At 45.0% G+C, this 17093-nt stretch overlaps 1 protein-coding gene across 1 annotated transcript in view; it reads right to left on the bottom strand.

Moving 5' to 3' along the window:
• The window catches only part of ATP10B (ATPase phospholipid transporting 10B (putative)), a 144653-nt gene that overhangs the window by 15682 nt on the left and 111878 nt on the right, over positions 1 to 17093 (bottom strand). The window contains exons 16-19 of the mRNA XM_075542721.1: positions 11829 to 11954; positions 7608 to 7808; positions 5702 to 5782; positions 4315 to 4419 (exon numbers count right to left, since the gene is read on the bottom strand). Coding sequence (XP_075398836.1) covers positions 4315 to 4419; positions 5702 to 5782; positions 7608 to 7808; positions 11829 to 11954 — 513 coding nt within the window. The remainder of the gene's footprint in view (positions 1 to 4314; positions 4420 to 5701; positions 5783 to 7607; positions 7809 to 11828; positions 11955 to 17093) is intronic.

Below are 17093 nucleotides of genomic sequence, written 5' to 3' on the forward strand. Positions count from 1 at the left end.
GATGGCTGCTTGTTTAACTTCAAGCCTTTAAGACCCCAGACACTACATCTTTTGATAGCCAGACACCATCTGCTTTCTTCACATTTCTTTATACACCCATTTTGTTTTCAGCAATTGTGCCAGGAAGGTGAGTATCAAAGAGTGCCAGGTTATTAGAACAAAGTGTTCTTATGCGCAGGGAGGCCTAAAGCCAGATGTTCTTGATACTGAGTCTTCCTGCTCTGTTTAGCCCCATGTGAACAATCCCTGAAATCCGGCGGGGTCCACCAGGGAAGCAGGTTACTATGACCCTGAAGGTGTTGTCACTATCTGGGAGCTCATTTACTAAGGATTAAGAATCTTTTTGTGGACCCCACCTTGAAAGGAAAGTATGAGCTTTGGTTTCTGATCATTTCACTCACCCAGTCTGCCCCAAACCAATTTCATACTGGGCAGGACTGCAAACAGCTCCACGGGAACAGAGGAGGTGGCTCACCCACCCCACGGCCTCTGAGGTTTGCGTCTTTGGTATCTTGTCCATTCATTTATGCTTTCAAGGTTTTAAGGCGTAGCCCCGCCCCTGCCCCACCTGCCTAGTATTTTCAGTTTTCCATGGGAGAGGTGGCCAAACTTGCTGGCCTCTATTCCTGAAGAAGAAATAGCAAGTATGTTCAATTGCTTGGTGGGGACTGTGAAAACAGACACAGCCAGTACCATTCATGTTACATTTCTGTGCAGAAGAGAACCGTTTTCCCTTTGCTTCAAGCACTTTTACATGTGGAAAGGCACTTTTCATAATGCTTGGAGAAGCACACTCCTTTGTAAGAGTGCGAGAAATTGCCCGTATCTATTGGGGTACTTGGTCTAGAGATGGACAGGCTGGACTAGCAGCGCTGAAACACGAGAATAGAAGCTTCTTCTGAAAGTAGTGGACACAGCGCTTTGAGGAAGCAGACTGGACAATCAGGCATAGCGCACACAGAAGTGTGAGTCGCACCACACATTTGAAGTACAACTGAGGCTTGATGACATTAGTGGGGTATTTTGAAAACATTAAAACAAAAGTAGAACTTCTAATGGCTAAGAAAGCCTGAGAGAGCAGTTGTTTCTTTTGGGAAATATGTGGGGCTAGTTTTAAAAATAATACAATTAAATCTCTGTAAAATATATTTCAAGCACAGTGACAACAAAATTTAGATACCTAATGTGCTGCTTTATGAATTTTAACCTGATACCATAATTGACTCAGATGTTCTTAAAAGAGTAAGGCTTAGAGATACAACTGAAGCACCCGTGAATCCTTTCTTTAACCTTGAACATGAATTCTGAGTTTCCGTTTTTTATGAGTATTGTGTCCATACATGTTTGTGTATCTATGTTTATGTATGCTGTTTTACTCTATCATGTATATCCTTTGCGTTGTAGTTTTATCTATGCTGATTGCTCTAACTCTCATTCACTGACACTGAGTCCATTCTGACAGAGTAGAACTGCCCTTTAACTATGTGGACAGCTGCCCCTCCCCCCCAGGAGAATTTACTTCAGAGGACAGCACTGAAGCTACAGCTCAGGGAGAGGGACATGTCTGGTCAGAGCACACGGGAGCAAATGAAGGCAGAGGAAGAGAGAGTGGAGCACATCCTGGCCCACCAAGCCTTGTGGACAGTATTCCTGCTCAGAGCAGTCAATGCACAGAGAGGACCATATGGACGGCCCTACTATGAGACACGACATCCCTCACTGATCCATAGCCCTACAGCAGACAACACTGGAGAGCCAGTGTGGGCATTGCCCCCGATTTGACCCCACCACACCTAGGAAAACACTAAGGGTGTGCAACAGAACAGCAAGAAGAGCAGAGCAAGGAAGTCCTGAGGGAATACTAAAAATAGACTTTGGGGCCAGGGCATGGCATCCCATCAGACTCAACAGGAAAACAATCCTAAAGGTCAACAAACAGAACTTGAACTTTCCTCTCTCTTTTTTTGCCATTGTTTTGTTGTTTTGGTTTCTTTTGTTGCTTTGTTTTGATCTGTCTTGTTTTTGTGCATATTATTACCTCTGCAGGTCTATCTAGATAAGATAGGTGGGATAAACAATCTGGAGGAGATAACAATGGGACTGATGGTTTCTGGGGATATGGAAGAGGGGAAGGTGGGGGAAAGGAAGTGGTGTTAACCAACCCAGGGACAAGTGTACAATAAGTGATCCAAAATCTGTGGCGAGGATGGTGTAGGAGGTCTGGTAGGGCTTGATCAAGGACAATGTAACTGAGAAGAATTACTGAAACCCAAATGAAGGCTGAGCATGAGAGTGGGGCAAGAGGAAAGTAAAAGGAAATAGAGGAAAGAACAATGAGGCAAAGGGCATTTATAGAGGTCTAAATACAGGCATGTACATATGTAAATATATTTACATATGAGGATGGGCAAATAGATCTATGCACATATATTTATAGGTTTAGTATTAAGGTAGCAGATGGACATTGGGCCTCTACTTAAGTACTCCCTCAATGCAAGAACACTTTGTTCTATTAAACTGGCATTCCATGATTTCACCATCCCAACACGATCGCTGAAGACAAATGGGTGCATAAGAAAATGTGGTGAAGAAAGCTGATGGTGTCCGGGTATCAAAAGATATATCACCTGGGGTCTTAAAGGCTTGAAGATAAACAAGTGACAATCTAGCTCAGAAGCAACAAAGCCCACATGGAAGAAGCACACCAGCCTGTGTGATCACGAGGTATTGAAGGGATCAAGCATCAGGCATCAAAGAATAAAAAATCATATCGTTGTGAATGAGGGGGAGTGTGGAGTGGGGACCCAAAGCCCATCTGTAGGCAACTGGACCTCCCCTTACAGAAGGGTCATGGAGAGGAGACAAGTCAGTCAGGGTGCATTGTAGCAATGAGAAAACATACAACTTTCCTCTAGTTCTTAAATGCTTCCTCCCCTCCAACATAATGATCCTAATTCTACCTTACAAATCCGGCTAGGCTAGATCAGAGGATGTACATTGGTACAGATAGCAACTGGAAACCCAGGGAATCCAGGACAAATGATCCCTTCAGGCCCAGTGGGAAGAGTGGCGATACTGGGAGGGTGAAAGGAGGGTGAAGTACAAACGGGGAACCAATTACAAGTGTCTACATATAATCCCCTCCCTGGGGGATGGACAAGAGAAAGGTGGGTGAAGGGAGACATTAGACAGTGTAAGACATGACAAAATAATAATAATTTAGAAATTATGAAGGGTTCTTGAGGGAGGGGGCCCGGGGAGGGAGGGGAAAAATGAGGAGCTGAAACCAGGGGCTTAAGTAGAAAGGAAATGTTTTCAGAACGATGATGGCAACAAATGTACAAATGTTCTTGGCACAATGGATGGATTGTGATAAGAGTTGTACAAGACCCCAATTAAATGATAAAAAAAGCCAACAAGTAGAACACATTGCCCTGCCAATGCCTTGAATTCATACTTTAGCATCCAGGATTGTGAGACACTAGCTACTGTTCTTAAAGCTGTCTACTTGGTGGTGTTTCTCTAGGACAGACACATGGAACTAACATTTTTATTGTTAGTGAGGACCAGTAACCCCATGCTTTATTGTCATTATTCTACTGTTGAGTGGTTTTCCAGCCAGTGTTTTATTTAGAATTGTTCACACAGCTGTGATGGACCACGGACTATCAAAGAACCAACATCTCCTTTGGAATAAGTACAGCCAGAATGCTCTGTAGAGGCATGTCTGACAGGGCTTTGTTTCACGTGCTTTGGAGATGTTGTCTGGAGAGACCTGTTCTTGAAAAAGGTTTCATGCTTGGTCAAGTAGAGGGCAGCGAAAAAGAGGGAGACCTGTGACAAGTTTGATTGACACCAGGCTGCCACAATGAGCTCAGACATAAGAACTACCGTGAGGATGACAGCGTCTCCCTCTGTTGTGCATCTCGTTGCCAAGAGTGTGTTGTACGCAGGGCGCTGTGAGACTCGATGGGACCTACCAACAACAGCGCGTCTCCGTCCCCAGGGAAACGAGCCTGTACTTTTCCAATGGTTCTTGATCTCTGAAATACCTTAGAAACTTTCATGCACATCTATTTTCACAACTGATTGCTCCATTGCTTCACACATGGCAGTTCATCTGCCTGCTAGGTGCTAAGCAGATTGAGGCCAGGTGGTTTTTCTTCACCTCTCTATTCAGGTAGGACACAGAGAGGGGCTCTGTCTATATTTACTGGGTGCATGATAACTATGGAGTGAAACATCTCAGAAGCATAAAAAGGGTAGAAGAACAGGAGCCTAGTTTTTCAGCCCCAGGGGCCCTGCAGCCCTTACCCAGGTCTTCGTTTCCATCGCCTGGTATAAGAGGATTGTAGCAAGGGCGATGGTGTTGATGGGTGTCCCGAAGGTGAAGACGTCAATGTCAGAGTCCTTGTAGGTCTGCAGAGAGGAGCAAACAGGCAGTGTCAGCTATTCTCATGGAAGAATAAGGTTTGGCGTTGACAGATGATGATAGAGCATCAAGGAAGGCAGGGGTGAAAGGAGGGGGAGGGGAAAGGAGCGAAGATGGTACTCAGCTGCCATCCTGGTAGGAGTGACTGAAGGAAGAGACTTAAGATGAGCAGTGGGTTGAAAGGGCTAAATTATTTAGGAATGCGATTGTCAGAGGAAGCCGCAGATGGGTGCTCCCCCAACACTGTGGACTAAATGAGTGACGAAGTTACTGAGCACCAGGCAGTGTGCTAATTGCTGACGAAATGTCCATGTTAATCTTCAAGGAGTTGACCATCTGTTAGTCCAGGCTGATGTGGTGCAACTAAGGTGGTAAGGATGACAAGAGAGGGGGTAGAAGGCAAGCAGAAGCACAGAAGAGCAGCATCTCAGGGGAGACTAGACAAGGACTGTGTCAATCAGCCCAAAAGGGAGAGAAAAGGCATTCCAAGCAACCGCCCGAATGGAAGGTGGGTGTGATGGGTTTGTGGGCCTCTAGATGGGCTTGTATGGTAGGTCTGGAGCAAAAGAAGAAGAATAAAAGATGGTGCAGCAACGTTCAAGGAAGAGCCCTGGTCTGGAAGGATATTGTAAACCAGGAATTCAAACACAGCACCCGATGCTTGCCTTTCCCACCACCTAGCTTGTTGCTAAGTGGAAAAGAATACATGTGCAGAGGCTTGTACCTGGGCAACTTCTCCTATTCTGGTGCCTTGGCGGCAGGAGACAAGGAGCCTCTCACTATCTAAATGCTTGCCTGAATGGGAACCAGATTGAGTTGGAGGTGATGTCCCCTGCTAACTGCACTCATTGTTCATTTCAGATTCTAATAAAATACCTCTGATCAGAACTTGCCACCTGCATTCTTGCTGCTTTGATTTCGGAAGCACAGATCTGCATACACGTAAAGGTCTGTAAAGCCAGAGACTCTCAGTGGGAGAGCAGGACGCAGTGCAGGAGTTACGGAATGGGCAACGGTGACTGGCAAAGTGGACAGCGTGGCCCTCTACCAGCACAGCTGCCAGTCGACTCTAGCTTGTTGCCACGAGGGAAGAGTGACTCGGTGTAACCATATCTTTCCATTTTCACGTTCTGCCAGAAACTAAGATTTCTGGGTAACGTGCTTTGACTTTACCCAGGTATGTTCCACACACATGCTCTGCTCAGAAAGACACTGGAAGTCCGGAATTGCCTGTTAACAGGATGGGTTCCAGCCTGGGGAATGACTTACCAGGTACGGGATGAAGAAGCAGACGAGACTCTGGTAGAATGCATCCACCATGGAGATCCAGAAAGTTGACAGGCTGTAGCACTGGCCAGAAAGAAAGGTTAACAGTTATCACCAACGGAGCAAGCATCCGCTCTTGCTTGGAACTTTCTAGTATGTGTCAGACGCTATGGCATGTAAAATGCATCTTTAGAAAACGCTTTCTTGTGATTTAGATGAAGGTGGATGCACCAGATCATGAGTTTTACATTCAGCAATCCGTCTGCGTTTGGAACAATGCCTCTTATCTTAGAGGCAAGGAGGCTGAAATGATTAAGAGCAGACTTCAGTTCAAGGCTCAGCTCCATTCATCTGTGATCTTGTTAAAAAACAAAACAAAACAAAACACCAGCACTAAACTACTCTGAGAGAGTTGGCTTCTTCTGCTCTAAATGTGGGCAAAAGAATATCACTTTGTCCCTTAAGCTTCTAGAAGGAGCTCTGGTGACAGTGGTGCCACCCAAAAGGTCAGAAGTCCAATCCACTAGCTGCTCTGCCGGAGAAAGGGGTGGCCATCTGTTCTGTGAAGACCGCAGCCTTGGGAACCGGGCGGGCTAGCTCTGCTCTATTCTGCAGGGTTACCATGCATCAGAGTCAACTTGAGAGTAGTAGGTTTGGTCCAGACTTTTAGAGAACCAGTGTGAGTGTGTCTTTTAACCTCTAAGTGCTCAGTTATGAATTCACATTAGCACTGTTTTGAGCACTACTACAAACATGGCAAGTTTAGAGATTCTACGAGTTCTCAATGGCAGCTACAAGGAGGCTCTAAATCATAAGCTGGGACCACTGGTGCCCCAGAGGCAGAGCCCCAGGGCTTCAGAGACAAGCCGACTCATTATATGCTTCCTTCTCTGGGAAAAGGGAAACCACTTACAGTTTGTGTTTTTGCCCCATTAACTTCCTGTGACGTTAGACACTCAGAAGTACCTTGTGCAGCCAGTAAGTCCATGGGAAGGGAACAGTCAGAACCCAAGACGCCCGTGTGCTCCTGCGCCTCTTCATTTGACCAAACAATGTGGGTTGCTGTGGCGCTTTGTCAACCAGCCTTGGTTAGCACTAGACTCAGCCCTTACTTGGCTGTCCTCCAAAGTCACCAACTCTCATACACCTCCTCTTACTTTTTCCTCCTTTCCCCACATTTAAAGATACTCCCAGCCTCTTTTCCTGGTTCAGTCTGGCCCCCTATCCATCTTTTCTGCCCAGTCCCCTTGTCTCTGCCGGAGTGTCTCCGGCGACAGTTGAAGCCCTTGCACACAAGTGTCTTCACCTGGGTTTGCATCCTGGGTGATGCACATGGCTAACGTGCTTGGCTGCTAACCGACCAGTTGGAAGTTCAAGTCCATTTAGAGGCCTCTTGGAAGAAAGATCTGGGAATCTTCTGGAAAACCAGCTGTTGAAAATCCAGGGTAGAGCACAGTTGCACCCTGACACACATCGGGTTGCCAGGAGTCCGTGTGTTGACCGTGTGGTTAACCAGTGTTAACCAGTGGTGAGGACAGTGGCAGCAGGTCCCAGGGGTTCACCCACTGGGAACTGGGGGTTCTGGATGTATGCCTCCCAGCCTAGAGGGAGGGGCCTCTGAGGGGGCTGGGATCCTCCTGCATGCTCCCCCAGCCCTCTCAAGAAGAGCAGCCCCACAGTAGTGTGTGGAGTAATTCAATAGAGGGAACCACTGGTCTGCTCCCACACCCTCAACAACAGCAGGTCATGAAAGGGAAGAGAGCCCCTCAGAGTTGAATGGGAGGAAAGGAACAGTGGGAGTTTCTATCCCCCCACCCCTGCCCGCTGGTCCAGGGCTTTTTCCAGAGACTTCCAGGAAGAAAGGGAGCTCAGGGAGAAGCCCCCTCGCCCAGTTGCCCGAGGCCCTTACCTCAGAGTTCTGGCCGCTCTTGTATATCTCGGGCAGGGCCAGGAGTGTCTCTGCAGAGACGTCCTTATCCAGGACTCCGAAGAGGAGCGGAGGCAAGGAGGTGAAGAAGAGATTGAAGAAGATCATCTGCCAGTAGTCGATCATGGTGGAGGCCGAGAAGCCGCAGAAGAACTGGTACCAGAAGAGCAGGTTGACGTAGCACTGTGGGCAGGGAGTGGCCAGGCACACCTCAGATGCTGCCCAGATGGCCAAGCAAGCCACCCAATGCTCGCAGTGCCAGTTTCCTCATCAGTAACCCGCGGGGCTGTCCTCACTCTACTGCCCGCTGTACGCTGCTCTGCGGTTCCTGCTGCTCCCCCACCCCCCCGTCCTCCCAATGTCCTTCAGGACCCGAAGGAACTCCACGAACTTCTTAAGGAAGCATATGATGATGGCTAAGGGCACAGGCTAACATACTAACAGTGCTACCTTATGAAAATTGCCAAGCCTTTCTGAGTGCCATTTTTTCCATCCCTCTGGTGGAAGCAGCAGTGCCTGGCATGTGATGAATGAATGAATGGCAGTAGTGATTATCAGTCATGACACAGAGGATGAAACTGTCTTTAGAAAACCTGGCAGGAAGAGTCCCTCCCCAGAGGTTCACCCCCCCAGTACTTTGCTAGTGGCCATGTAACTCAGAAAGAGACCCATCAAGTTGCCTGCGGACAGGAAGCTTTATGCTTTAGAAAGTTCTTTCTACTCAAGGTCTAACCACTGGTTAGATGGTCTGATTTACTAGTAGTGTAGCGTAATGTAATGTGGCTTGGCGTCTTGTCCAAGGTCACATATACATTAGTGTAGCTTTGCTGTCTGTAGCTAGGCACAGACAGGCGAAGGGTCTTGCAAGGAATCTTTCAGCAGCTTTTTATTCGTGGTAGAAGTTTGTTTGCTAATGGCTGGAGCAGTGCTATTTTGAAGAGGCTATCTGTGACGATTACTATTCATATTCCATTGCTTCTAGTATTCTTTCAAGTCATAGCTTAAATGGTATTTTTGTCTTGATTGATTAGGTGAAGGGTCTCCATTGCACCTGACCTTCCTCAGTGGGGTGCTCAGTGCTCAGTGTCTTTCTTTTCCCTTAGAGTAGTGCTTGTGAAAAGGGGCATTGGTGGCATGGGGGGAGGGGGCGGGAGCATTAAGATTTGAGCTGCTAACTACAAGGATGAAGCCATCCATTGCCCCAAGCAAGAAAGATGAGGTTGCCTCTTCCCGTGGGGCTTTACAGCCTCAGATACCTGAGGGAGCAGTCCGATTCAGTCCTACAGGGTTGCCCATGAGTTGGAATTAACGCCAAGGAAGTGGGTTTGTTTTTGGATTTTTAGTGCTCATTAAACTTTAAAGTGCATATAAAATACCTGTGTATCTTGTTTTAAAAAATGCAGATTCTGATATAGGCCTAAGGCAGGTCCTGAGAGTCTGTATTCCTAAGGAGCTTCTAGGTGATGCCAATCCTGCTAGTCTAAGACTCACAATTTTAGTAGAAAGATTTACCTGGACCTGGAGCTGACAAACTAGGGTCTGTAAGCCAAATCGAGCTGTAAACACAGTTTTGTTGAAATACAACCACACTAGTTTTTTTTTAAACATGTTTTCTGCACCTACCACTATAATGGGAGAATGGAGTTGTTTGCAAAGTTGGAAATATGTGTTATCTGGCCCTTTCCACAAAATGTTTGCCGAGTCCTGATTTAGACCAGACATTTCATGAGGCTAGGGACCACACCTATCTTGATCCCTGCTCTATCCAATACCTAGTATTCGTCCATCCGTTGGTTGAGCACCATCATTTGCACAACCAACATCAGTGCCACAGTGGCAGAAAGGCCTGTGCCTGGCTTCCATCAAGATTGCAGCCCGATCCCCTGTTCTGCACTGTAATTCATGGGCTGCCAGGAATTAGAATCTACAGGGATGGCAACTGGCTTGGTTTTGGGATACTTTGTGTTTTTCCCTGATGCAAAGCAGATATTCAAAACAGGAGGAATATGTGCTCCTTCTCGAGGTGGGGAAGGATCCTGCTTGTTTCCCTGCATCCCAGTCTGACTCAACCTCCTTAGATTCATCTATTCATTTATTGAAGACCACACACAACTAACTTGCTGATAGCAAGATTGACCCTCCACCCATGGGCAACGGCATGTAGTTGTTACTTCATGTCGGACACTGTTTTCAGGAGCACTGGTGGGGCAGTGGCTGCTAAGTGAAAGGTCTGAGGCAGAAAGATGTGGCACTCTTTCCACAAAGATGACAGCTCTGGAGACCCTCTGGTCCAGTCCTGCTGTTTCACAGGGCCACCCCGAATGGAGACAGACCCATGGCGTCATCAGGTTAGGCTCTGTTTAGTGGGAGTCTTTGCACCTCAGAGGGAGCATGTAACACCCAGTGACGGCATCGTTGAGATCAGATGCCTGCTCGCTCTTCCAAGAAGCTACAGTGCAGTAATTAATTCATTGTTCAAATTTCCACGCAGGCAGGTCTTTAATCCCCTCTGAAATTGGTTTCAGATGTAGAAGTCATAGTTCTCCACCCTCTGATTGCAAAAGGGAGAGAATGCGCATCAGGATCACAATTTCGAGCACAGCATTGGGCTGGAAATAAGTATCATTTAAGCTTTGAAAGCATGGCTGGCTGGAAGCATTTCCTTTTCTATTTCACAAATTTAATGCAGAGAAGTGGTTGTGCTTATTCAAAAGAATAATTCCTTTGGAGGCCAAAAAAATTAAACAGAACATTCTGAATTCTAAATAAACAGTCTTTTATACTCAGAGTGGATTTCAAATCAAATGGAGTGACTTGTTTGCATAGACTTGCTGAAATAATATTACCCATCCAGTTTATCTAATTTACATTATATTTTTGTCATGCTGTTGATTTACATATACATTGAACTTTGCACAGAACGACTCATTCCTGAGCGAGGGAGGCGGTGACGGAGCCTGGAAGGAGGACGGGGTGCGGGGGGAGCGAGGGAAGAGCAATGTAACTCTGGAGCCGCTATTTGGCTAATGTGTTCCTCTTCCATCACCCTGGTTTTAATCCTCCCTTTTTCCTCATACAAACAGGAAGCAGACTGTATTTGGGGGCTGCTGGAGATTATTCAAAGGTCCTTGAACTAGATACTGGAAAGCTCAGGTAGTTGCTCCCTCCCCAGATACATCAATGTTCTTATAGCCATTGGTAATCGAGGACATTTCAAATAAGAGCCCCTCACAGTTTTAAGCCCTCACTTGATAGAGGTGCCTGCTTTTGGCTCTTACAAGGCAGAGCCCAACATATTTTTAGAAGACACATCAATAATAGCTTCACATAATTCTTCCTAGTGACGGAAGCTTCTGGATAATACGTCCAGGGACAAAGAGAGTCAGTCAGAGGCTGCCCATCTTACCGACGAGGCTGCTGAGGCTCAGAGAGGTGACCTTTCCAAGGTCACACAGATGCTATACACAGGGGAGAGCAGAGCCCAATTGTTTTCTCTACATAAAAATCTGAAACATTTTTAATAGATCACTTAGTCTCCTGCCCCACTGAACTCCCTGTAGGCATGAAGTGAATCACAGGGTGTCAGATCGAAGCGCTGGGCTCCAGACCCACGTTCTGTAAGGAGCTTTTACTTTTATTTTCTCAAGCAGTGGGGTGCACCAGCCATTGCTTGGGATAGCTCTATTCTGGGAGAAAGTCTAAGCTACAAGTCAGGCCACTTGTTCTCCAAATGCTTCCTCCATGCAATCAAAAATAAATCTCTGTTAAGGAGACTCCAATGCGCACCACCTTGGGTGATTATTACATGCTGGTCACTTAATATGTGAATTCTCATCAAATCTTCCTGGCGAATCTATATGAGGGAGGCTCTAGATGAAGAACTGAGGCTTGAGAAGCTACTGAAAATGTGACTCTGGAATTGAACTGAATATACTCCACCCCTGTGTCCATTCTTCTAACCTCTCATGCTACCTCCTGCATGCCAGGAGCTATTTTTATGGTACTGCCAACCCTCACTGTACCTTCACAAAATAGTTTATCAAAGAGAAGCTAAGTCCAGAGGATTGTGTTGCAGTGCTAATACGTGCGGGTTCAGGCTCAAAATCCAGGCGAGCCTGACTCCTCCGTTTATGCTGAAACATCACTGTCCATGGCTGCAGGGACTCCCAGGCCCGGGTGGTAGGGGGCTGTAGAGCGGCTCACCACGTTTTTGTAGAAATAGTACAGCACCATGCGGGCCAGGCGGGAGTAACACCAGTGGCCGTGCACAAGCAGCAGCTTCTTGAGGTGCTTGAATCGAGAGATGGCGAAATCACTGGACATGACGGCCTGAGAGAGGAAACACACATCAGCATCCGCCCGCTGCCCCTGTTGTTCCAGAGCCTTCACTGTGAGTTAGCTATTGTTTTTGCAATATGAAAACAGCAATGCTTTAAAGTTTGAAATTAAACTACTAATCACACCTCTTGATTATGCACGCGTGAGGCCATGTGTTATTCGCTGGTCTGAACTGGCAGGTGTGAAACACGCCCTGCTGTGTGGTCAGACAAGGGACAAGCTCCTATCCCCCTTGGACTCTGACACCAGCCCTTTCTCCCGGGAAATCCAGGACTCACGGACGTCCAAGAAGGCCAGGTCAGAACAGACAACTGGTCTATCGGGCCCAGTCTGGCCCTTCATTGCTATCCACTTATCCAGAGTGAAACCTACTATGTGCCAGTACTAATCTAGTGGAAGCAGTGGTTAATTAGATAGTAGGAGCTTTTGTTTACTCACAGTTTTATGTGGCACATAATTCACACATCATACAATTCAACAGTTCAAACATATTGAAGAGTTGTGCAATCATCACAGTCAGTTTTAGAACATTGTCTTCTTTTATGTACTCATTGTTATTCACTCTGCATTTCCCCTAGCCTCCCCTGCCATGCCCTGGAGACATCATTAATCCATCACTGTGCCCATGCATTTACCTATCCTGGATTTCATATACAGGAAAACATACTGCCCCACCCAACAAGCAAACTCGACAACAGTAACAAAGTAAAACAGAAAAACCCCAATAAAAAAGAGAGCAGAAACATTAAGCACTAGAACAAAGGGAGAGCAAATGATAAGATGTTACATTTTAACCTAACTGCATCTGCAATCATCCACTTAGCGTTGAGCTGTTTTTTTCCAATTACTATTTTAAATTATTATTAACTTCTTGGAAATAGAATAGTTTGTAGCTTAACCCATAGACAAAAACAAACTCAAGGAAAATCAAAGATCTAACTGTGAAACTCAGAACTATCAAAATCATTAGTGGGAAAAAAATAGGAACAAAGCTAGAGAGGCCCAATACATGGCATAAATAAACTAACCGAAAACTCACAACCGCAGAATATTAATTAGACAACTCTCTGAGGACACTAACCTCACTGCCACTGAGTTGCTTGCAACTCACAGTGACTCCATGAGTGCCCCTGCAGGTTTCTGAGGTTGTACTTAAAAAAAAAAAAAACACTTTTATTAGGGGCTCTTGGATCTCTTATCACAATTCATACATCCCTAGTAGGAGCTTTTCTTCACATAATCTTCAAGTCCCTGGACACCTTTCACCCCCAGAGGCATGCCACTCCTGGCAGTTTCAAAGAAAACTCTCCTTGTCTATGGGTGGAGACGTGTCTTCCACCCTTGGTATTACTGAGAATAGGCAGAACATTTAAACGCTATTTATATTGTGGTTTACATGTATGTGTACATATGTGTGCACATACACGCACAAGGGGGCTTCAAAAAGTTCATGGAAAATGGAATTAATAGCGACTTTATCACAAAGTTTTATTTTTTAAAAATTTTAATTTGTTGTTGTTAATACATCATTTTATTGGGGCTGTTTCAGCACTTATCACAATCCAAACATCTATTGTATCAAGCACATTTATGCATAGGCTGCCATCATCATTTCATTTTCAAAACACTTTCTTTCTACTTGAGCCCTTGGTATCAGCTCCTCTTCCCCTTCCCACCCTCGTGAATGAACGATAATTTATAAATTATTTTTATTTTCATATTTTATACTGTCTATGTCTCCCTTCATCCACGTTTCTGTTGTTCATCCCCTGGGGGAGGGGTGTTATACATTGGTCATTTTGATTGGTTCCCCCTTTCTTCCTCTTCTCTCCCCCCACCTGCCCCTTACCCTCCTGGTATCACTACTCTGATGATTGGTCCTGAGGGGTTTATCTGTCCTGGATTCTGTGTGTCCAGAGCTCTTATCTGTACCAGCATTCTGTGATGCCCACCTTCCAAACACGATCACTGAAGACAAAATGGGTGCATAAGCAAATATCGTGACGAAAGCTGATGGTGCCTGGCTATTAAAGGATATAGCATCTGAGGTCTTAAAAGCTTGAAGATAAACAAGTGGCTATCTAGCTGAGAAGCAACAAAGCCCACATGGAAGAAGCACACCAGCCTGTGTGATCATGAGGTATTGATGGGATCAGGTATCAGGCATCAAAGACCCAGAACAAAAAATCATATCAATGTGAAGGAGGGGAGGGTGAAGTGGAGACCCAAAGCCCATCTGTAGACAACTGGATACCCCCTTATAGAAGGGTCACAAAGAAGAGATGAGTTAGTCAGGGTGCAGTGTAGCACTGATGAAACATACAACTTTCCTCTAGTTCTTTAATGCTCCCTACCCTCCATCCCCCCAAGTATCATGATCCTGATTCTACCTTACAAATCCAGCTAGATGAGAGCATGTACACTGGAAACACAGGGAATCCAGGACAAGTTAAACCTCTCAGGACCAATAAAGAGAGTAGTGATACCAAGAGGGTAAAGGGAATGTGGGGCGAGAAAGGGGAACTGATCACAATGGTTTATATATAACCCCTTCCCAGGGAGATAGATAACAGAAAAATAGGTGAAGGGAGACAGTGCTTGGTGTAAGACATGAATTTATTTTAAATAAATTATCAAAGGTTCATGAGAGAGGGAGGGTGGGAGATGGAGGGAAAAAAATGAGGACCTGATATCAAGGGCTCAAGTAGAAAGAAAATGTTTTGAAAAGGATGATGGCCACATATGTACAGAGGTGCTTGACATGATGGATTGTGATAAGAGCTATAGTAGCCCCCAAGAAAATGATTAAAAAAAGATGAAGAAAACAATGAGGGAGGTGCTGTCAGCCATCCAAGCAGATTAGTTTGAAAATGTTTTCAAGAGTGAAATTGCAGAGTTGACAAATATATTAAGTGTAATGGAGAGTACTTTGAAGGTGATAGGGTTGTTTTGTTAAAAAATGTAAGTACATAGCTTTGAAAGAAAAATTAGGGTTTTTAAAATCCTCTTGTAAATGTATTTATAATAAAATTCACAAGTGTGAGTATACAATTAAGTGAAATTGATTATATTCGTAATGTGCAACTTTCGCCTCTGTGTGATGTCATACATTTTTCATCACCCCAAACAAAAATTCAGTACTCATTAGTGATGATTCATTATCCCCCAATCCCCATGATACTCTTGTAAGGTATGAGACTTGGAGTCAGACATGTCCTGTTAGAAATCCCTGAGTCAGTATTGGTCACGTTAATTGATTTCTTTGAGCCTCACTTTTTCCATCTGAAAAGTAAGTTAAACTGTGGTGATTATTACAATGAACTGAGAATCATTGTGGATTGTAATGTTATTCATAATAGTCAAAAAGTAGAAACAAAACAAGTATCCATCAACTGATATCACCCACGCTGATTCATAGCGACCTTCTAGGCTTGGATAGCACTATCCCTCTGGGTTTCTAAGACTGTAGTTCTTTACGAGAATGTAAAGCCTTTTTCTTGCAAGGAGTGCCTGGTGGTTTTGAACTGCTGAACTTGTGGTTAGCAGCACAACTCATAACTCAGCAAGATGTGGTATATCCATATAATATTAGTCACATATAAAGAGAAATGAAATTTGGATAACTGATAACATATAGGTGTACCTTGAAAATGTTATGCTGAATGAAATAATCAAAATTTCAAAGCACAAATATCGTATGACCCAGTTTAAATGGAATATTTTAAAAGTTTACACGAATTAGAGATGTACGTTTACTAGTGATGACCAGGTGCTGAGAGGAGTTGAGAATGGGGAGTTATTGCTTGGTACAGCTGTACTGTTTAACCTTGGAAATCGATAAGGGTGATGTTTGCACAACATGGTGAGTGGAATTAATGTCACAGAATTGTGTGCTTAAATAAATGGGTAAAAGCGGCCAACTTTTTGTTACATCTTTTACCACAAAGAAACAAAACAAAACTAAACACAAATGAACTCCAAACATGAAAATACATATCAGGTGCTTTCAGAGGGCTGCCATCTGGCAGCTGCTCCAAAGGTAACACATACTTATTTTGTGTCTTCTGGGTCAATGGTCCTTCATCCTCAACAACACATTTAAGCCACACTAACTGCATTGAAGGTGAAAATATAATTGCTAAAGATTCAAAGCCTCAAAGGGGGTCTGTTTTAATAGGAAACCTCAGCAGTTCAAGCTCAGCAGTTCAAACAGTTCATGTTTGTCCTGGGCTGGATTTCCACTACATTGAGGTGTTTAGTTGCTGTGAATGCCAACTCACAGTGACCCCAGGTGTGCAGTGGCCTGATCTTCCGGAAGCAGTTCACCAGGCCTGCTTTCTGAGATGCCTTTGGGTGGGTTAAAAATGCCATACTTGGTCAATAGTTGAGGACTTAACTGCTGTGTCACCAAATGAAGTGCCCAAATCAATGTATAGGTCAATGTAGTCATCAAGACTAAGAGAAAAAAAAAAAAGGAAAAGAAACTCACTGTGGTGGAGTCAGTTTTGACACCCATCGATCCTATGAGTTTCTGAGGCTGTAAGGCTTTCTGGGAGCAAATAGTCTCATCCTCTTTCTCCCACAGAACCCAGCGCGCAGCTGACACATCTCCAAAGGCCCTGACATCTGCCAGTGGTCACGGAGGGCATTGCACCTTCGGATTTGGGTGGAGGTTACAGGGAGGAAGTTAGAGTAGCTAGAATACAGACATCACAGTCTCTGGACAAAACCATCCTTTGATCTCTCTCTGCGTTCTGAAGGACTGTGTGTAAACAGGTGGAGATGGAGCTCATGCAGAGGCATGGGAGACCCCTGACTTTCAGATGATGGTTCTGAAAAGCTGTCTGTGGGAAGGCTCTTTGGCACGGTGGGAAATTGTTTAATTCTCACATAAGAAGTGTTGCTTCACCAGTGCTGTGTGCTCTCTCCTGTTTATAGCAGCAGATTTCACAACAGCAAGAAACTGGAGGCAGCCCAACAGTGGAAGAATGGCTAAGGATATGGTACATACACACGGGATACGATGCATCCTGGAAAACAGCGAGGAGACATGAAACGCTGCATGGAAGGGGAGGACCCAGAACCCATTATACTGAGTAAAGTCAGTCAGTCACAAAAGGACAGATATTG

The sequence above is a fragment of the Tenrec ecaudatus genome, chromosome 2 (genome assembly GCF_050624435.1).
Source record: "Tenrec ecaudatus isolate mTenEca1 chromosome 2, mTenEca1.hap1, whole genome shotgun sequence".
In the NCBI taxonomy this organism is placed as follows: Eukaryota; Metazoa; Chordata; class Mammalia; order Afrosoricida; family Tenrecidae; genus Tenrec; species Tenrec ecaudatus.